Source organism: Epargyreus clarus, unplaced genomic scaffold (genome assembly GCF_041222505.1).
Source record: "Epargyreus clarus isolate Ecla_fem2 unplaced genomic scaffold, WU_Ecla_fem_2.2 ptg000006l, whole genome shotgun sequence".
In the NCBI taxonomy this organism is placed as follows: Eukaryota; Metazoa; Arthropoda; class Insecta; order Lepidoptera; family Hesperiidae; genus Epargyreus; species Epargyreus clarus.
The window spans coordinates 10,606,452-10,629,403 of NW_027332214.1; the positions used below are offsets into that span (position 1 = coordinate 10,606,452).

The following is a 22,952-nucleotide window of genomic DNA, read 5'->3' on the forward strand; positions in this document are numbered from 1 at the left end:
GAATTCATTTTTCTTCTTTCACTATTCCCTTAAGGGACTACCCTGAAGAAAATCAATCGGTAAGCACACAATTCATCTAATTATAGCCGACAGAACATGGCGCAGCTGTGAACTTTTTCGGTTAATAGGCGAAGGTAATTTTTTGGTAAAACTTTTCCGCAATATTAGGATATTGGGGAGTGATAGCTAACGCCCTCGTTTTTCACAATCCACCCTCACACCCTTAGATCAACAATCCACACAAATTGCCAAATTTTATATATATATATTCCTTGTTTATTAAAATAAAAAATTGACAATTGCTGAAATGTTATTCACGTGCGAAATAAATATTAATTTATTACTTGTAATTTAAACAAACACATGTTGAAAAGATTAACAGGCCTCGAGAGATCTCTATTGGCTATAAGCCTTTTTTGCTTAAATTTCCATTTCAATTACTATAGACACAAGCTGCGAGACAAGCTTTTTGAGCACAAATATAGACCAGCTGATTCGAATGAATCAAAAACCGAGCGTAGAGGGAAAGCCGTCAGCTTTATACAATGGCGAACTAACCCGCACGTACAGGGCTACGATATTAAATCTTCATACGCATAAGCAATTTAGGGTTATAGGATAGCCGTAGAATGTACAATTCGGGTTAAGTGTGATGGAAGAGCGTGGTACTGAATTTAAAGATGCAAATTTGTTTGCGCGTTTTTTTTTTATAATATAAGAGTAGCAGACAAGCATGCAGTCTACCTGATGGTAAGTAGCTACTGCCGCCCATGGACATCTCTAATCAACCCCAGATAAGATTAGATATTCCTATCTGAGGTCGGCCACAGATGCGCCGCTACACCTGAGGACTGAGCTGGAACGCCTCAGAAAACTCTGTCTCCCTTACCACACCCTTCAAACTGGAACACAGCAGCGCTTAACACTGCTGTTATTAGGTAGAAATAGGTGTGGCGGTGGTGCCGCCGGAGTCGACCCACAAAGAGTTCTACCACCTATAAAATTATCATATTGTTAACTGTGTTAATATTCGCAAAATAATTTGATAGTTTCGAAAGATTTTTGCAACGCTATCCAGCAACGGCTTTTATAAAAATGGCCAATGGCCTTCTGTCAATGTTTAGGCTATAGTCCACCGCTCTGGTCAAATGCGAATTGGCAGACTTCACTCGCGTATAACATCTTTTTTAAAGAACTTTCGGACGTGTAGATTTCTTCCGAAAGTTTTCCTTCGCCGTTAAAACAAGTAATAATTAATTTCTTACACGCATATAACTTGGTAAAACCAGTGCGTGTCGGGGATTCGAATAGTTTGAAATTCGGACCTTGAGACACAAAGTTCAAATTTCAAACTAATAAGTTATGGCTTCAGTCATTTTATTCTTTTTTTCACATTTGTCCTCAGTTCGCAATCAACTTATTCCGGACGTTGCCGCCCTCGTCGAACCCCAACGGCGCGGAGTTCGACCCCGAGGAGGACGAGCCCACGCTGGAGGCCGCCTGGCCCCACCTGCAGCTCGTCTACGAGCTGTTCCTCCGGCTGCTCGAGTCGCCGGACTTCCAGCCAAACATCGCCAAGAAGTATATTGATCAAAAGTTCGTGTTGCAGGTATGTTGTTACCACGCTTTTATTAGCTTGGGTTGTATCTATCTATGTATGTATGGTATGTAACGGAATCTTTGAATTCGATTTTTACCCACTTTGAACGGTCCGATTAATTTAAAATTTTGAACAATTATCAAGAACCGATGACAATACACGATTTTAGTATTTCCATTCATAATAGTCCCATTCTCCTCATCAGGATCGTCAGGAACCAGGATGAACGATTTTCGTTGTGAGATTTTAGCGTGGTTAATAGTTTTTAAACTATAATTATTGACCTTTAACTAGGTATGTCTGACATTAAGGGGAAAGTCCGCAATATATGCCGTGTTGTCGCAGGCGAATAGGTAGATTTATGTACGTTACGATTGATGACGTCACATTTGAATACTTTGACTTTACGCAATTGTAAGTAATTGTCGGTACAAGATTTTCATGGTATAAAAATTAAATATCTAAAAATTTCGGTTCTTTTCTAAAAACAGTCTTGCTTTTTGTAATTGTGATGGAATATAGTTCTGAATACACTTGGTCGAGTCTCCAAAAATATATTAGTTCTGAAATTCATTGCTAATATTTAAATTCAACGAGCAATACATAATTATTTTGCATGACGCTACGTCCCTAAGATTACCCCTACAACTGTATAATAAAATATTAGTTGTACATTACACAATTATGTTGCATGTTTTAAAATGGTACTGTTAGAGGGTATTTTTAGAAATAAGAACACCACGTAATTCCTTGTACTTTACTTATTAGTACCACGGGCGAATAACAAAAGACCCGTCTTAACCTAAGGCACCTGCTTTTATAATTTTCCATCTCCCTTCCTATTACCAAGACGGATAACAACCCCACCTTCGACCTGTGCTGCCATCTAGTTAGTAGGAAGTGAGTTTAATGTTACAACGCCATCTTCATAACGATAAGAACAACAATTAGAATCTGTGTAAACTATTGATTAAATTAGTATTTCAATTATTATATCGAATGAGTAATATTAATTCAAGATTTAAATATAATAATAGATTTTTATTGACTTAACACTCGGCCTTTCCTGAAATATGAAATAACGTCCTCGTATTTCTCAACATTTGTTTAAATAATTAAATCTTAAATCAACTTTTACTCATTTTAACATTAATTTTGTAAACTTCTCAAGCTTAAGTTTTTAGTTCACAATATCTGAAATTTTACCACATACAATTCTATAATATGCTTACAACTCTTACTCATTTTATTATTAACTTTGTAAACTTCTTGGGCTAAAGGTTTTAGTTCACGATATCTGAAATTTTACCACATACAATTCTATAATATGCTTACAACTCTTACTCATTTTATTATTAACTTTGTAAACTTCTTGGGCTAAAGGTTTTAGTTCACGATATCTGAAATTTTATCACATACAATTCTATAATATGCTTACAGTTATCATGCCCTAAGGAATCTGGGTACATTTTTATTTGGTAACTAAAAAAAAAAGAATTGTGCTATCACATTTTAACACTTTTAAGGAAACCATATCGGCCTTCCTGATAAAAGATTACGTCCCCGTAATTTTAACTATGACACACCAACATCGTACAAAAATCAAGTTTATATTGTTATTATATTTTATATACGTTAATTTATTCATATGACCACCGGACACACCAAGGTGGCTAAAATTTCGATTAATCACCGGACACACCAATGTGATTATCGATGCATTACCGCCGGACACACCAGGCATTTTCATCTCTAGGTCACCGGACACACCATGGAGATATTATTGCAATAGGGGGTCTTCGGACACACCAGAGAGACCTGCCTATCTTATCTACCATCTGGACACACCAGGGAGACCTATTAAACTATCTCTCATCCGGACACACCAGGGAGACCTATTAAACTATCTGTCATCTGGACACACCAGGAAACTTATTTAATCCGTCACCTGGACACACCAAGGAGACGTGCAACTAAAGATTTTGACTTGTACTGAAATGTTTGTGATATCATGGTTATTTTTAAGTTTAATATAATGATTACATATATTATTAATAAATTAATTTTCTTCTTCACTGTCATCATCATCAATAGTCTGAATAACAAACTTTTTCATTTTATCTGCAGCTATTACATTATTGTATTTCCTACCACGTGTATTTAGAGATACAACTCTATAACGATCATTATCATACGCTTTAATTATTTTATATGGACCTGCATATTTATCTACCAGTTTCCCACTGGTCAAACCCTTCTTAACTATTTTTCTTTGTACTTGAACTAGATCTCCTACCTTGAAATTCACACATGGTAATCTATTTTTATCATATCTAAAGCTTAACTTTTTTTGAAGATTCAACTATATTTGATTGGGCTTGAGCTCGCAGTTCAGGCAAATTACGTTCATTAGTTTGCGTTCTTGGTATATCTATATCGAACCTAGGCGTAAAACCGTATACTAATTCGAAGGGGCATTTTTGTGTAGTATTGTTAATTGTAGTGTTAATTCCTCTCTCCACTAACGGTACCATCTGCTCCCAATCACTATCTTTTTCTCCCGTATACGCAATTAAGGACTGTAAGATCGTGCGGTTGCACCGCTCAACTTGCCCGTTCGCGCGTGGACAAGCGACCGCATTTAAAATATGCTGAATTTGCTTTGACTTACAAAAATTTTGGAATTCCTGGCTAGTAAAGGCCTTGCCACGGTCTGTTATGATGCGTGTTGGAAGTCCAAGTAAACGTATTAGAAAATTCATAGTAGTAATTACGTGCACTGAACAGGTGTTTGGAACGGGTTGTAGCCAAGTAAACTTACTAAAGCCATCTACAATGACTAACAAATAAGCATTACCATTAACTGAAATGCAGAAGGGGCCTAAATGATCCAAATGCCATGTATGCCAGGGAACATTTCCTTTAACAATCGGGTTTAAGAAGCCGCGTTGTTTACCAGTTGGTTTTTTAGCAAATTGACATGAAATGCAGCCTTTTATATATTTTGTGACAAACCTTCTCAATTTTTCAAACCAATACTGACGCTGAATGAGTTCTATTACTTTACTTTCACACATGTGTCCGTTATCATCATGAAACATTTTAGTAACTCTCCAACGAACAGATTTAGGCACTACAATTTTGAATTTATCACCTACTTTACGGTACAAAATATTTTCGTCAAATTTATACAAGTCTTTAAAATCGGTACTATTAACGTTATTAATTATATTTTGTATTTTAGGGTCCTCACTCTGAACTGCAACTATCCAGTTTTGTTCTGTAATATGATGCAAAGGAAGAGCGCAGCGGCTAAGAGCATCAACATGTTGCATTCGTGCACCAGGCCGATACTGAACCGTGAAATCATAACTTTGTAATTCCAGCCACCATCGTCCTATCCTTGGCAACATATCTTTTTTAGTCCATGTAGCACTAAGAGCCTGACAATCTGAAACTACCGTGAATTTCCGACCTAACAAATAAACACGAAACTTTCGAATACTTAGCACCACCGCCATTGCTTCTAACTCATAAGAATGATATTTCTGTTCAGTGGCGGTAGTCTGCTTGCTAAAGTAAGCTAAGGGTTTAAGTTCTCCTCGAGACTGTTTTTGGAATAGAATTCCACCTACCCCATGACTTGACGCGTCAGTGTGGAGTTCAATTTCAAATTCCGGGTTATATATGGCAAGGACCGGTTCTGAAGATAAGGCATTTTTAATATCGAGAAAAGAATTCTGCTGTTCAAGTCCCCAATGCCAGGGTTGGTCCTTTTTTAATAGTATTGAAAGAGACCGAATCCTATTGGCAAATGACACAACAAACTTTCTGAAGTAACTGGCCAATCCTATAAAGCGTCGAAGTTCATGTAGGTCTGTCGGTTCTTTAAAGTTACGTAGTGCTTCTACCTTGTCAGGGGAAGGTCGTATTTCTCCTGTAGATATGACATGGCCAAGATATTCAATTCGATTTTTTAAGAATGAACATTTTTCGCGTCGCAATACTAATCCGGATTTGCTAATTTTTTCCAAAGTGCTTTGAAGATGCTCAAGACCATTCGCCACGGTTTTGGAAAACAACAGAATATCGTCAATATAAGCGGTAGCAAATTCAAATCTAGATTTATCGAGTAAAAGATTTATGGCCCGTTGAAAAACGGCTGGAGCATTTGCCAGACCAAAAGGCATCCTCTTATATTGAAATTGTCCAAACGGCGTTACAAATGCTGTATATTTACGACTATCAGGATGCATTTTGATCTGATGAAAGCCAGCTGCTAAATCTAATTTTGTAAACCATTTTTCACTACTTAATCTATCCAACTGATCCTGGATAACCGGAAGGGGGTAACGATCTTTTTTTGTTAATTTGTTTAGTTGCCGATAGTCAATGCACATCCTATATTCACCAGATTTCTTCGGAATTAGTATAACTGGGCTAGCGTAAGGAGAATTACTTGGTTCAATAATATCTTTGTCAATTAAATTTTGTACGATATCACGAACTATGTTCTGTTCTTGTAGTGACATACGGTAAGGACGATAATAAAATGGTATTTCAGTTGTCAATTCAATTTTCATCATAACATCACATTCGCCGACTCTAGAGTCGTCGTCAAAACAATGGCTAAACTTGTCTAAAATTTCTTCTAAATGCTTTAAATTATCGTTATCTAAATCTGTATCGAAATGATTTGAACAATTTTTATCGATCTGACCACGAGCTATACAAGAAGTTGAATAGAGGGTAAGAGGTTGGCATTGCAAATTGTATACATATAAATATCCTATACTATTGGTTATTTCAGCTATCTGTTCCGGAATGTCTATCTCTTTACCAAAAGATCTATGCTCAGAACGGTGTACTTTAATTGTGTCTGCGTCACTATTTTCTGTATAGACAACTATCTTATTCAAACCCTGTAATATTAAAGTGTCATGAGGCACTCTAAATTCAATTTTAGATAATGTAGTTTCACGACTACCCGCGAATGGCAATTCTGTGTTAACAATATCGTTGTCGTTACTTCTTGAAAAGGTTAATTCGTCAGATGTCTTCATTAAATGTATGCCAGGTAATTCACTAAAAGCGCGGCCTACTATCATATCGGTATCTTGTAAATTATCTTTCACGACAAGAACGGAAGTAGTGACACAAACACCATCAATACATAACTGAAGGGAAGCTTCACCCTCTGGTGTGATAATTTGACCACCATAACCCTTAATACTTGTGTTACATTTATTTTTGTATAGCAAGTTAATCCTATTTGCTGCGGATATTGTAATAGTATTACACGCGCTACCCAAATCAATGTACGCAGTTAAGTTAGTACCATTTGCAATAGCAACCTTGTGATATTTTCGATCACCGTCATCTACAGGATGAATATTAAATAATTTATTGTTTTTTTTATCACGATTATCATTATGAACGGAATTATTATTAGATTTAGATCCCGACATTTCACGTCTTGAGTCGTTTTTAAGACTATAACACTCATCGCGGCTATGACCGGTTTTGTTACAATGTGAACAGTTTTTTGAAAACCTACAATCCTCAGTTTTATGTCCCATCTTATTACAAACATCACAACGTAAATTATCCCTACACTGGAAAGAAACATGACCTCTTCGGCCACATATAAAACACTTTGACCTAATAGAATCCCTACCAAAAGTATCACTTGTTTTAAAAGGGCTGATATCATTTGATGCGTCTATTAAGTAATTTAGTAGTGAACGCGTGTCCCTACAACCTGAACCACGGGCCCCTGCCCTTAACAAAGGATCGCCTAATGTATAAATTATTACATCACATATCATGCTGTCATTGAGCTCACAAGATTTTCCAAGAGATAACTTTTTATAGTAAAAATCAAGTACCTTCTCGTCCCGACGTTTGTTGGTGGTGACGAAGTCGTGCAGTTTGGCAGCAAGTCCTCGGCTGGCAGGAAAGTAGTCGGTAAGCCGCTTCTTCCATTCTTCCCACGAAATGTCGATGTCTTGTTGATGTCCAAACCAAAGGAGCGCGTTGCCTTCCAGGTTGCCGGTCATGTGGTAGATCAGCGTCTTTTCATCCCAGTCGTAGATCTTCGCCAGAGACTCCAGACGATGGACCCATGCGTTGACAGACAAGGTATTAGAATTTCCATCAAATTTTGGCAAATTATCTGGTTTACCGATGATTCTCGAGTTATTTGTGCAATTAATTGGTTTTTGTAAAAATGTACTAGCATTCATTTGTTGTGTGGTAACTGGTTCAACACAAGGTTGTGACTCTAGTGGATGACTCGCACCATTACGAGCATTCAAGGCGGCAGTAGGTAGTATGCACGTGGCTACATCGCCAATCAATGATGAAGCTGGCGTTGGAAGCGCGCTGTTGATAGCAGGTGCTAACTGCGGTGTATTCGCCACAGTAGTCAAATTGTTATTATTATTGTGTATAATCTCACCTGCAGTAACAGCCCGCTCCTGTGCGTTTCCTCCTTGTAAAGCATCAGCTCTCGGACTATTTGATTGTTGCGTTGACGTGCTTCCTTGCTGGACGAACTGCTCGAGTAGTTGTTCTAGTCGGTCGATTCGTTCGTTGTTGTTCGGTCGTCGCTTACTTCGAGGCTTCCGTGGTTTTTTCGAGGCTAAAGGAGGCTGCTCCTCTTCATCATCACTCGATACAGCAAGACGGCGTACGCGCCGCCGATTCATTTTGTAGGCGTGGAACACCGAAATCGCGAAAAAAAACGACACGGTAATAACGGTCACTTCTGAATTGTTAGAGGGTATTTTTAGAAATAAGAACACCACGTAATTCCTTGTACTTTACTTATTAGTACCACGGGCGAATAACAAAAGACCCGTCTTAACCTAAGGCACCTGCTTTTATAATTTTCCATCTCCCTTCCTATTACCAAGACGGATAACAACCCCACCTTCGACCTGTGCTGCCATCTAGTTAGTAGGAAGTGAGTTTAATGTTACAACGCCATCTTCATAACGATAAGAACAACAATTAGAATCTGTGTAAACTATTGATTAAATTAGTATTTCAATTATTATATCGAATGAGTAATATTAATTCAAGATTTAAATATAATAATAGATTTTTATTGACTTAACAGTACTTATAAAATTAGGCCCAAATTTTCAGTTCCTTGCACAAAAATGTTGCAAAACCCTAAATAGTCACGAAACAAACTTCCAACGTTAACTCAAACCTACATAGCGTGTACCAGATACCACGTGGCTTCAATGTGTACACATTTCAATCTTTGTTATCATAGTAATAAGTAAAAATGCTTCAGGTGTACGAAAAGTGGCGCTGTATCGTCCATAAATCACGGCCCTCGTACCTATAAACAAACTTGGGCTTGGTCAACGTTCGTGTTATAGTATAGTATGGTAAAAATATAATTACTTGTAATAGAAACTGACGATATTTGAGAAGGAAAGAAAGAAAGAAATAATTATTTGTAAAAAAGACGTTATTACGTGCAGAGCTATTTAAAAAGAAAGTAAATAGAAGAAGTTCAGTTTTAAGTTTTGTTTTCGTTTATGAATAAAGGTAAAATGGGTATATCGTAACGTGTTATATTCTATCATATACCTAAAATTATCATATTTCAGCTTTTTTAGTCATCATTGTGGTATCAACTTTTATCTGTCGGTTTTTGTGTATTATCACTCACAAAACAATGAAACTTCATCTACAGCCGATTTGTCACTAAAATAAATACACTGAAAAATCTGAAATAAACTGACAAGCATTATTCAAAATTTAATATCTTCAATATATAACATGGTTCATCCAATCCATTAATAAATTTTGTAATACCCTTAAAGTAAGAGCAAGAAGGGTAGAAACCACTGAACATTAGCACCGTACATCCCCTAAAATTTCGCAAGACCGCCACCCTATAAATAGCTCAAGGCAAATTGAATGCTAATTTACGTTCGCAAATATCGAAGCGGTGCGCCTCCGAATGACAGAGAGCCAACACGCCCACAGACCGATACACGCTCCGTCGCGCTTGTCGCCGATCGCCTGTAAAATCGATAGGGGTAGGTTCATTAAGGGTGCGGACACACCTGAGATCTTGGATGGGCAACCTTTTGAAAGCAGAGTCAAAAATCGCAAGCCGTGGATGGGTCTTCGCAAAATACGTAGACGAAAGAAAAGGCTTTATTCATACTTGATCCTGAACCTAGACAGGTGCATGTGGCCCGCGGGCCGTTTGCCATAGATTGATTCCATGTCGGTAAATAGAAAAAGCTGTTATAGTCGATACGCGATAAAAGTTATTTGATTATCATAAGATTGGAGCACTGGATCACTAATGGGTTAATGTAAACTTACTGTAAATAAAGTGTCTTGAAGAAAATGTTCATGTACAACGACAATACGACAAATGTACGATTCGAAAGGTTCTCATTGGGAGGAGTGTGATGCCGCCCTTACTCGTAAATCTATACAGATAATATTGCAGCTCGTACCGTATTCCAGTCATATCATGACATTTAAAAATAACATAAATGTAACGAACATAGGTACTGCAAAATATACGAAACGAAAGTTCTTATTACTGTGGCAAGCGTGTGATACTGTCTTTACTTGGAAAGCTATAGAGATAATGTTGCAACTCGCACCGTATTCTAGCCAATATGCCTCTAGTAACATTAAAAAAGGCATAAATGTAATTAAAATACTGCAAAATATACGATACGAAAGTTCCTATTACATTGGCAAATGTGTGATGCCGTCCTTACTTGGAAAGCTACAGAGATAATGTTGCAACTCGCACCGTATTCCAGTCATGATGTTCCAGTAACGTTGTTATCTCGTAGCTTCTGCTATTTCTCTTAGGTATTTCTCAAAGTGCTAACTTACTAACTATGTGGTAACTTAGGAACTAAAGACGCAATTCAATATCCTTTCTTTGTCGGATACTTACATAAATACTAGCTGACCCGGCAAACGTTGTGTTGCCATATAAATAAAAAAATGTTTAGGGTGAACAACCTGATAAGTCTTTTTCACCCTTAACATTTTTTTACTAGCTTAGGGGTATGAAAAATAGATAGTAGCCAATTCTCAGACCTACTGAATATGCACATAAAATTTGGTGAAAATCGGTAAAGCCGTTTCGGAGGAGTACGGTAACTAACATTGTGACACGAGAATTTTATATGTAAGATTATTGATAAAATCAAGAATTAAACACTGCGGTACATTGAAGGGATAGCTAAGTTATGGCGAATTTGTGTGCATGACATGTACAATGATACGTATAAAAATTCTTTGTGTTTATCACTTACTTCACTTCTGTTGCTACTTATGTAGAGAGCGGTAATGTTGTTTATTGATGTGGAAATTACAATGTCATAGTGTTAATCTATCAATTTATATGCCTCACGCGTGGCCTTCAAGAATTTGGTTGTGATATATTGACAACCTGGGTAGCGGAGAGTGCACCGGTCTGATACACAAGGTGTCGAAATCCTTTTCCAGTTAGCTAGACATCTAAATGATGAATTTTTTAATTCTATTCCGTACCTGGATGTTTGTGATTTCATTGCCTCCCACAGAAAAGTGCAATGTAGAGTATGGCTATGACTGTAGAGTGAAGCGTCTTATATCGAACACACAGCCACCCAGACACCTTAATTACGTATTCAGGTTTCCGTACGTTGTCTACATGTGAGTACAGACACCTTTCTTTGTGTGTATCCATGGCATCCCCAATAAAAATAATCCTAGCGCAGCGCTACGTCTGTACAAAGCGTCTTATGTCTAAACACACACATTAACATTTCATACGTTACATACGTGTTGTAGACACATGGTCGGCTACACATAAAGTATTTACGCTCGATATCCGGAATGGTATACGTTCGTTTGCACGTCGCCCTCGCCCTTGACCGCGTGCGATCGAAGGAGCCGCAGCTGGATTTATGTCTTATATCTGTTTGCCGTGGGTGGACTCCGGTCAGAGGGTGGCGGTGTTCACGTTTGTGTTCGTTGGGATATAGGGATTGGGTAAAGGGATTGATTCGCACTAAATAATATTTCAAATGGAGTAGACGGGGTGTTTATATTTTGACTTTTTAAACATTTTATATTTTATTATGATATGGAAGTAGCTTAAGAACATGTAGTCCACCTGATGGTTAGTGGCTACCGCCGCTCATGGGTATTTGTAATAAACCTTAATAGATTCTTACATGAGGTCGGCAACAGATGTCGGCAACTTGTTATTCAGTGGAGTAAATTTGAACTTAGCGTGTGTCTCTTATCACACTCTTCAAACCAAAACACGGCAGTGCATAATATTGAAATTAAAGGTCAAAAATAGGTGTATCAGTGGTACTGACACAGTCCAATTACAAAATATGTACACACCTTTTACTAGTTTTTTTTTTAGTGCTGTCATATTTGACATTCATAATTTATGTCAATCGTAATAAAATAATGTACATATTTAAACATGAACACGTCAAAGTGTCAATTAGCAAATTATGTATGCACAAAGTAATATAATAGTCTATTGACAAAGCATTCACCCGCTAAAGTATAAACATTGTTAACAGCAGACAGTAATACAAACGGACATTGTTCCAACTTAGAAAAACACCTTTACATAACTTACTTAAAGAAAACTTTGTTTGGAATAATATAATTTCACGCCTTACAAAATAAGTTGTCAACCGCTCGAAAAACAATGAAATATAGTAAAGCATACGACAAATGGCAAATGAGTATGTGGTTCACGTAATGTTAATGTCATTACCGGTCATGGACATCTACGTACGACCTTATATAGGACAGGGGTCCTACCTAAATTTGATAGAATGTTCATGCCCCAAAATACTAAGTTTGGCTTGGTATTATCTGTCCCTGTGTTTTTCGGCATAGGAATGGTTTTGACGATTTTGCAATGACACTTTATTTATTTATTATAAGACTTCTTGTTACTTAGTAGGTATTAGTTTTCTTGTCACGCGGGTTTATGACCGCGTGCTTGCCTCACTCGCATGCGTGATTTAAATTACTACTGTCTCACGCCCTCCCACACGCGTGTGGCTGTGGAAATAACAGATTTTTTTTACAGGAAAAGTATTCATAAAACTATACGATGCGAGTTGCACGCGTGCGAATCATTTAGCATTAAGTGCGCCTTTTGCACCACACTGCAACACGCGCGGGCAATAACACGCGTGGTATGAAAAAGGCCCTTAAGTATTCTACTACTATGGTCTACCTTATAAAATATTGAATATTGTTAGTATTGCAATATATGAATAAATATTTGTACATGGCGTATTATTGCAATGCGTTGCGAAGAGCGACTGGGGAAATAAGACAATTTCAATCCGTGAAACAATACTCCGTTATTTAGTTATGTTCGTAGTTCGTGTTTGTCGTTTTCATTCGGAAAATAACTCGTACCTTCGTGAACTATTGAATGCGGAGAGCCAGTGGGGAATAATACAATTACACCTGTTTGCTCATACTGATCGAAAAGACGGCAACGTGTATTTTATTAGCCGGTTTGATTTTTCGTAACAATTGTAGGAATGTGAATACATTGTTTCTACAGGGTTACTGTTTCTACAGATAACGTTCGACGAAGGAGCGAATAAAAATGAAGTATTTCTTCCCAACGATGAGTACAGGGCTAATACTAAGTGTATTATTATATTGCTTTCGTAATTTGTGTCGCTTTAAGTAAGTATTTTTGTAAATGAACCTGAAAAATAAAAAATAATAACCAATAGGTAGCTATAATAACATCTCTTTAGGAAGGCATCATTCAAAATAGAAAATTGCTTCCAACTGTAGTCCTCCATTCAGGTACGTAGAACTCTACCACCCTCGTGGTCGACTGACTGTTATATTATTGTGGTCTTTTCATTACTCTGATCAATTCTCTCCTAAATGTATCATTTATTGTTTCTCTTCTATCTATTGGCTCCTCATCAGTCGTAGAATGAAACACCACAAAGCATATTGTTAACTACCGAGAGGAACACAAAGAGACCCAAGGGATCGAGTTAAAATATGTACTTACATCAATTTGTTAACACGAACCACGAGACCCGAGTAGGAGAATAATGCAATTTCACGCCCTCCACTGAGTAGCGCGATATTGCCCGAGTGTCTGTTTTTCCTTCGCTCGGGGAACTGTGTTCAGACTTTAAATAGATTTCACTTTATTTTTGCACGTTTCCACTGTTGGTGATTGTAAAACAATATACGTTACCTTTTGTAAACTCAGAACCGCGAATCGTACCTTAAACCCACCGTGTGGCTCCACGCGGGTCGTCGCACGGAGTTTTATGCACCTAAAAGTCATCAATTTTTATTTTCCGATTGGCTGCGCATCAGTCATACAATAAAACACTGTAGACCATATTGTTAAGCACCGTAAGGAAAACAAAGCGAATCAAAGGGTCGAATGAAAATGTTTACGTCAATTTGTTAACACGAACCACGAGCCACGGGCCCCGAGTAGGAGAATAATGCAATTTCACGTCCTCCACTGAGTAGCGCGGTGTTGCCCGAGTTTCTGTTTTTCCTTCGCTCGGGGAACTGTGTTCAGACTTTAAATAGAGTTTACTTTAATTCTACTTTAGTGTTATTTTTGCACGCTTGCACTGTTGGTGGAAGTAAAACAATAAACGTTATCTTTTGTTACCATAGAGAGTACATTGGAGGGACTATTTTTAACACGCTTTTATTAGCTTGGGTTGTATGTATGTATGTAAGTATGTACCTACGTAACAGAGTAACGGAATTTTTGAACCCGATTTCTATCCACTTTGAACGTTCAGTTTAATTCAAAATTTTGAAAAATTATCAAAAACTGATGACAATACACGATTTTAATATTTTTGTACCATTGTCCTTATCAAATCCTGAGGATTAACGATTTTCGAGGCGAGATTGTTCGAGCGCCTTAGAGAAAGTTCATCGCAAAATTACTAGATTGCAACAATTATTACTTTTTAGTTTCAATAACTGTCATAGCGTGATTTTTAGTATAATGATAATGGTATTTCCCTATAGCTCAAATGTTCTGAAACATATGTATAATGCCCTCTCGTAGAATGATTTTTAGGATTCCGAACTCAAAGGGTAAACTCTGCTGTCTGTTCGTGCGTCACAGGGCTCTATCTCTTAAACCGTTATAGATAGACACTTGATTTTTTACAGACGATGCATAATGATGGTCGCTATAACAACAAATAGCAAAAATTAATAAAATGAATATAGGTAGTTCAAAAAACTAAAAAACACGCTTTTATGATAAAATCAACTTAAATGTAGAAAATAATTTACTTAGAAAACAATTATACTATTTACTGTTCCTTAATTGATTCCTAGATTGAAAATTATTTGCTACTTTTTAATTGATTTTAAGATAAAAACTTGTTTTTTAGTTTTTTGAAAAATATTTATTTTTGTAATGTAAGAGTAGCAGACGAGCATGCAGTCCTAGTCCAAGTGGCTACTGCCGCTCATGAACATATGTAATTAACCCCAGTTAGGATTAGATATTCCTACCTGAGATCGGCCACAGATGCACCGTTACCTGAGGAATAAGCTGGAACGCCTAAGGAAAAGTTGTCACCTTTACCACACCCTTCAAACCAGAACACAAAAGCGCTTAACACTGCTGTTATTAAGCAGAAATTACTACGCGACTCCTAATTACATTTTAACACCATGTACGACCTTCAATTACAAAGCATTACACGGCATTAAGGCGGCTTATAGAACCTACCCCACGTAACAGAAAACCTCTTCTGTGACTGGGTTTATTTACATGAATTCACTTTTTATAGGACTATTTTACAATTTTTTGTAAATTTAAATAACAAACAAGCTTGCAGTCTACACTCGCCACGCTTATTTCTGCCTAAAAACAGCAGTGGTCAGCGCTGCTGTTAAAAACAGCAGTGGTCAGCGCTGCTGTTAAAAACAGCAGTGGTCAGCGCTGCTGTTTTGTGGTTTGAAAAGTGTGGTTTGTAGAAACATACTTTTCCGAAGCATTCCAGCTTAGTCCTCAGGGGTAGCCGTGCATCTGTGGCCGACCTTAAGTAGGGTAGGCCAGTACTTACAGTGTTCAGGTTTTAATAATCACAAATTCGGTTGATAAGTCTTACCGATCGTAATTTAACGATTTTTGGTAGTCTCGACTATGAAAACTACCGACTGTCATCGCAATCATATCGAATCCATTTGTCAACTTTACGATATTCGCAAAACATTTATCGTGTAAATTTGACAGCCCGATAAGTGATCGTTACGATCGGTAAGGTATTTTAACTACAATTATTTCCAAAAAAAGTCATATTTAACTTAGGCGTATTTAGCTTATAATATTTTTGAGCTTGAGCATCTTCGCAAAACGGTAAAGCGGCGACGTATCATGAGAAATCGACGTAATGAATAAAATTTGGATGAAGTTGTGTTTCTGAGGCTATCATGTTCTTTTGATTTACAATAAAGAATATTTGTACTGTATTCATTGATTCATTTATAATATATTAAGTGCTGATAAGGGGTACCCTTAGAGTCTTGGGTGATGACACCTATAAAAATCAACAAATTTTCTTGAGCATAATATATGTTTATTCTCAAAATATGGACACAATAAAAAAACATTATTGTTTTTCTTCTTAACCATCTTATTTTTGAGACATCCCCATTTTATTCATTGCCTCTGCCAAAAGCATTGTGGCTTCTGCTTGCTCCTTATCTGCTTCAGCGTACATGTTGGAGGGCTCCGCCTGTTGATAGTTGACAAACTTTAGGTAATCACATACAAAATTTTAACTATATTAAGGGATTAATATTATAAAAAGTACTTTCTACTTACTTTTTGGAATTCCACGTAGATGTCATTAGCGAACACCCCGGCCGTTGCAACACTGTTGCCGTCGGCGCACCCATTTTACTTTACCACGACTTTACTTAAAGACTGCCAACAAAAAAAGTGGTTCAGTTTATAATCAGTTTACAATGTTGACATTGTCTCCATAACCTTTCACACAGATTCACATAGCAAACGTCAAATTGGCTAGTGTTGCAGTAATATACATTATAATGTCCACTGATTTTATTACAATTCTAGATATATTAAAACTATATCACTAAAATGAATCAGATTTATAAAAACATATTTACTTAGAATATTTCACATACTTTTTTAGTAATTGCCAAAATTAATTATTTAGTTTTATTAAATTAACTTCACCAATTCTGCCTTACATTTTTTAAGTTGTAACATTTCTTGATATAAATTGTCACTGCTATGAATACGGATTTCGCTATCGTACCGACGTTTCAAGTACCGACTTTGCGTGGAATTTGAGTAGTCGAGACTTGCATTTGTCGTAAAGAAGATTTCTGCAAGCGATATTTTTCGTTAAGATTTAGCGATCGATAGTTAACGTCAGATTCGTTACGAATGTCGAGACTGCCGCCCCTGTTATCTGGCAAACATCATCTTAGACTTTCCGAGTATGAAGACGGGGTAGGTGTGAGTACAAGTGGCACACAACACTCAACTAACCCCACGTAAGTGAACGCCACTCGACGGCCTCGTGAGGCACGCATGTTTAACTATCCGTTTCCTGATTAGCCGCAGACTGCGCATCACTCATAATGAGAGCGAAGCCTACAGCACTGCAGGCCGACGTCAACGTGGATTGTGTAGGTACCTGGATAGATGTGTGGATACAGGTAATCCGGTAATCCATGTTGTTTGTCATGTCTCATCGTAATTGATCTAAAAATACGAGTATATGTTTCATTAGGTTAGTTTGCGGTGTTAGCTTCTCACCTACGATTCTGCTCGCGGGCAGAGGTCTATTGATAATACAATAATTTGATAAAACTTCGATTATTTTCGGACAGTCAAACTTTCGGAGGCGGAAATACTGACTCCTAAGTTGTTACTATTCACAATATAACTTGAAAGATAACTTCAGATTTTCATCCACAGTTGCTGGAGCTGTTCGACACGGAAGACCCGCGCGAGCGCGACTTCCTCAAGACGACTCTACACAGGATATACGGGAAATTCTTAGTACTGCGCGCCTATATACGGAAGCAGATTAATAACGTATTCTATAGGTGAGTTGGAGATTTTAATTACTTAAGCTTACTTGTATGTATAAATATAGGTACCTACATACGTGCGTGTGGCTGTGTGTGTGTGTGTGTGTGTATGTGGGTTTATTTTTCTGAAGTTTCTATAAAGACAGTAGGGCCATATGTTTTCTTTGTTCGTATGGTACAATTCTATCAATAATATAAAATTGTTGTGTTCCAATTTGAATGGAGTGGTAGATAGAGAAATAAGATGTCTTAAGTTTTAATACTAATCCCAGGTACCAGCTAACCTAACCTAACCTAACTCACTTATTTACATCAATAACGCCTGTTATTAATAATCGATCTATTCAATGTTTGCCTATCAATGATCGATATTTGACATTCCTACTAGGCCCTGTCAAATTTCGACAGATCGGTTATAAATAATGCACTCATCTCAAACATGTTCCAAAGACAAATAAAGCCACTTACTAAAACAATATAAAATAAAAAGACATTCGTCTCAAGCGAACGAGTAAGCAATTACGATTATAATTATGTAGATATTTGTGGACAAAAACGGTTTTCTCATGAATTATATCATACAACAATGGGGAAGAAAAACCGTCGGTCGAGAAAAGTGATCGATAATGACGATCCCACAATAGCGATTTTATTTAGGGGTCTGTCGAATGTTTTGCTCTACAAAAACGTTTGAGTTGGAATAAAATTAACCATTGGAACTTATAATACTCGTAATAAATCGTGGTGAGAAGCAAAATGTGCAAGTTGTTTTAAAAATGTACCTACTTTGATTTTGTTTGTACTTATATATATTATTCTTTATTGTTAGTTTTTTTAATATGTACCTACCTCAGTTACGGTAGGTATATTTGGTTTTAACATTGTTGCAACATTTATCAATGCTATAATCCGAAATTTGAAATAACTATTTAAAAACATTTAATTCATTTTGTTTCAAAGTCCGGTTATATTGGGCAACAAAATTAGACGTTTTTTCGTATCCTATCATGGCGTCGTGTGACGACAGCAACTTTAAGATGTCCGGTTTGAGTTTTTGTAGTAGTATATCCTCTATATCAATGGCACCTCACAACTTCTTACAAGTGTCACGTGTTACGAACGCGGTTCCGCCAACATGCATTTTCAAGTTGTTTTTTTTTTTTGTGAATTTTGAAGCTGCTGTCGCACTAAAGGCGATTACTGTAAAAGTGATAAAAAAAATTAAAGTGCTAAAAGTCTGACGTACGTTACCACCGTGACGGCGTGACGTATCGACATTCGGCAACAGCACTGATGTACCTATTTCTGACTTAACAGAGCGTTAGGTGAATTTTCGATGTATCTGATCGCAATTATTCTGTGTCTGAAAAACCTCAAAGTCTAGGTAACTCACACAAACATTTTAAGCCGAAACAATTTTCCTCATTTCATTCGCTACTGTAGCAATATTTCCCACATCTATAAAATGAGCAAAAATCAACTTCTATTTTTCGCTCTGTGACAGAATCGCTTCGTCTGCGATTCGCTAAAAAAAATAAAAACTCATATTTGTAGCAAAAAAACACCACTAAAAGAATTACCCAACCCCTGCTCTACAGTATGAGGTTGTTTTCCTCCCGTAATAGGATGTTAGATTGAATATGCGCCTTGCAAAAGAACAATTACTGAGCCATCGAGCAATGTCATGTTCAGGAGGGTACTTCAAGTACAATGCGGGGGAGGCGGAGGGAGGACCTCGCACGGTGGAATTGTAAAGCGCAACTCTCTTTTGTTTTTTAATTTTATTTTACGATCCCTTACCTCTATTTAATGTCGCTATGAATATGAAATTGCAAGTGGTAAACGAGATTTTATATGAGATTTAAGTAGCAAACGAGCTTACAGTACCTACTCATGTACCCTTAGTATGAGTTTTTACGTTTGCTAAAAAACGTTTACGGATTCGCTCACTCAATTAACTCACTCAACAGGAGCCATGGTAGACCGTCTCGGAACAAAAATCACATTCACAGTATATAAGTTTCAAAAACGGAACAATAACGCTATCAAAATTAAATTAAAAATGTAAAAATGAATGCATTGTATTTATATTTGTGAAATTAAATTTAATTGCAATTGACTATTAAGTTTTTTAAAACTGATAATGCGAAATTTTAATTCCGATACAGTCAACGGGGGCGATGTATGTCCAAAAACGTAAACTGTGATCGTTTTCGAACAAACGTAAAATCTCATACTAAGGGTACTGTATGTGACTTCACTAATTTCTTACTGCTGCTCATGAACATTTGCAACCAACTTCATATTCATATAGAGAGAAATTCTAGAGAGAATATCACAGATGCATTGCCAATCTTTAGTATCGTTGGTTGTCTCGAATGTAGGTCAACCGGTACCGACAATTCCATACATTTCCAACGAAATGCAATATATATATCTAAAAAATATTAAGTCAGAAGTTTTTCTAATATGGTCAGCCAATATTTACGGTTGGACTGGTCATTCGATGACATCACGGCGCTTTTTCGTTTAAAATAATTCTTATAAACAATACTTGTGGTCATCACAATCTTTTTCCCTACTTCATTGGAATAAATTGAAATCTTGTGTATTTTTATTGTTCCAGGTTTATATACGAAACAGAACACCACAACGGCATCGCGGAGCTGTTGGAGATCCTCGGTTCCATTATCAACGGGTTCGCGCTGCCGCTGAAAGAGGAACACAAACTCTTCTTGCTTAGGGTTAGTAGAGCATCATTTACTTAATCGTAATAAATACCTTCAAGAAAAATACTTTAAATGTCAAGATAATGTCTTATCGTGTAACATAGAACACATACAAACACCTACACGAAACACCAATCCAAATCCTTCTTGCCTAGCCGGAGACCAAACCCGGAATCCTATACATATGTGTCAGACATATATGTGCACGCGTTTTTTTTTTAATATGGTATAGTATTTAAAGGTGGTAGAACCCTCTGTAGTTCGTCTCCGGCATCACCACCGTCACACCTATTTCTGCCTAATAACATAAGTGCTGTGATGTGGTAAAGTATACATACTTTTCCGAGGCGTTCCAGCTTAGTCCTCATGGGTAGCGGGGCATCTGTGACCGGCCTCAGGTAGGAATATCTCATCCTATCTGGGGTTGATTACAGATGCTCATGGGCGGCAGTAGCCACTTACCATCCGGTGGACTGCATGCTCGTCTACTACTCCTATTATGAAAAGAAACTATAACAAAAATACATAATGACAAATTCTTTACACCGCGCCTATTTCTCTCAATAAAAACTCTGAACTAACTAAATTTCGTTAATCGATTGTAAAATCGTTTCCAGGTACTACTACCGTTGCACAAAGTGAAGTCCCTATCAGTATACCACCCTCAGCTGGCGTACTGCGTCGTCCAGTTCCTAGAGAAGGATCCGTCGCTAACACAACCCGTAGTAAGGTAAGATTGAAATATTAAATAAAACCAAATACTTAAAAAACTGTACATAAAATACAGTAAGAAAAATGAGATAGGTAGATGAAGTATTCAAAGCAATCATACAATATAATTTACTTTTTACCCAACTGTGGAGTACAATGTTTTTCGAGCGTGTTTTTCGGCATGTCCTGAAGGTGTTGTATTGGTCTCAATTATAGGAGTGACAGACTATTTATAAGTAGTCAGGCTTTTCTTTTAATAATTATTCTACAATTCTTAACAAAATAATTTCTATGAGTTGCTTCCCACATTTTTAGCGTACCACATTATTATATTTCTAATCTTAACATAGACCTCATATCTTATGGTTGGAGATCATGACATTCTAATAGAACAATTACATACAGTTATTTTTGGAATTATTAATTTATAGACTTTGTTGAAATTAAAATTCTTGAATTAAAAAAAAAATTAAATACATCATGGCCCGTCCATACGTCATTGTTAAAAACAGATCACAGGCTGGGAATTATAAAATTATTATAATTATTATACATAGGTTACATTAATATTAAAGGAACCATAGATATAATATAATTCAAGTAACGAATTTTACAGGGCGTTACTAAAATACTGGCCAAAGACCCACTCGCCTAAGGAGGTGATGTTCCTCAACGAAATGGAGGAGATCCTCGACGTGATCGAGCCGGCCGAGTTCCAGAAGATCATGGACCCGCTGTTCAGGCAACTGGCCAAGTGCGTCTCAAGTCCGCACTTTCAGGTTTGTATATATTTTCATATATAATATATTATATACTCCTATAGGAACAGCAGAGGAAAATGCAGGCCACCCGATTGCAAGTGGCTAAAACCGCCCATGGATATACACAACACTACTGGTATTAGACAAAAACAGGTGTGACCGTGGTGCCGCCAGAGTCGAAGCACATAGAATTCTAAAAGCTTATATATCTTATTCTCAATATCCTTCAATTTTTGTGTGTAGATCGTATGCTACTAGATGTGATTATTGTGCGTTAATATCTGCTAAAACTTGTTGGTTATTATCTGTACATTTTTTTTTGTTTCTACATCTGCTGTAGTGGGTTGGCATAGAACTTATATCTTTTCTTCTTATTTTATTACTATATGTAAATTAATTATTATTACACGTATTATATTCTACTTAAATCTGCACTATTGAAACCAGAAGAGAATAAGACTAGCGTTAGTATGATATAATCTAGTTAACAGACGGACAGACTTCTTACATCCTCGCCACATATATTTTATTTTAATATGATATATTTTATTTTAATATCATCGGAATCGTAAGTCATTAATTGCTTAATAGATGTCAAATTGTTGTAGGTGGCGGAACGAGCGCTATACTACTGGAACAATGAGTACATAATGTCCCTGATATCGGACAATGCGACGCACATCCTGCCGATAATGTTCCCATCACTGTACCGCAACACGAAGAGCCACTGGAACAAGACCATCCACGGGCTGGTGTACAATGCCCTCAAACTCTTCATGGAGATGAATCAGAAACTCTTCGACGAGTGCACGCAACAGTACAAGCAAGAGAAACAGAAGTGAGTTATGTTTGTGTTGTAGGGAAAGTAGGGGTGCCAGGGGGCTCCCCTGAAGGATGCTATAATTTTATGGAAGCCGCAAAGTAAAATGATAAATAGAGTCTAAATTTTAATAATTGGCAATTGTTATTAACAGCGTCATTTGAAAGAAATATTTTCAATGATTACTCACTCAAGATATGTTA

General features: G+C 37.0%; 1 protein-coding gene across 3 annotated transcripts in view; it reads left to right on the forward strand.

The window, feature by feature from the left end:
• Positions 1-22,952, forward strand: part of LOC140742944 (serine/threonine-protein phosphatase 2A 56 kDa regulatory subunit gamma isoform) — an 85,325-nt gene that overhangs the window by 57,905 nt on the left and 4,468 nt on the right. For all 3 annotated transcript variants that reach the window (XM_073074030.1, XM_073074028.1, XM_073074027.1), the window contains 6 exons: positions 1,406-1,609; positions 17,613-17,743; positions 20,355-20,472; positions 21,075-21,187; positions 21,785-21,947; positions 22,538-22,767. In XM_073074030.1, the coding sequence (XP_072930131.1) occupies positions 1,406-1,609; positions 17,613-17,743; positions 20,355-20,472; positions 21,075-21,187; positions 21,785-21,947; positions 22,538-22,767 (959 nt within the window). The remainder of the gene's footprint in view (positions 1-1,405; positions 1,610-17,612; positions 17,744-20,354; positions 20,473-21,074; positions 21,188-21,784; positions 21,948-22,537; positions 22,768-22,952) is intronic.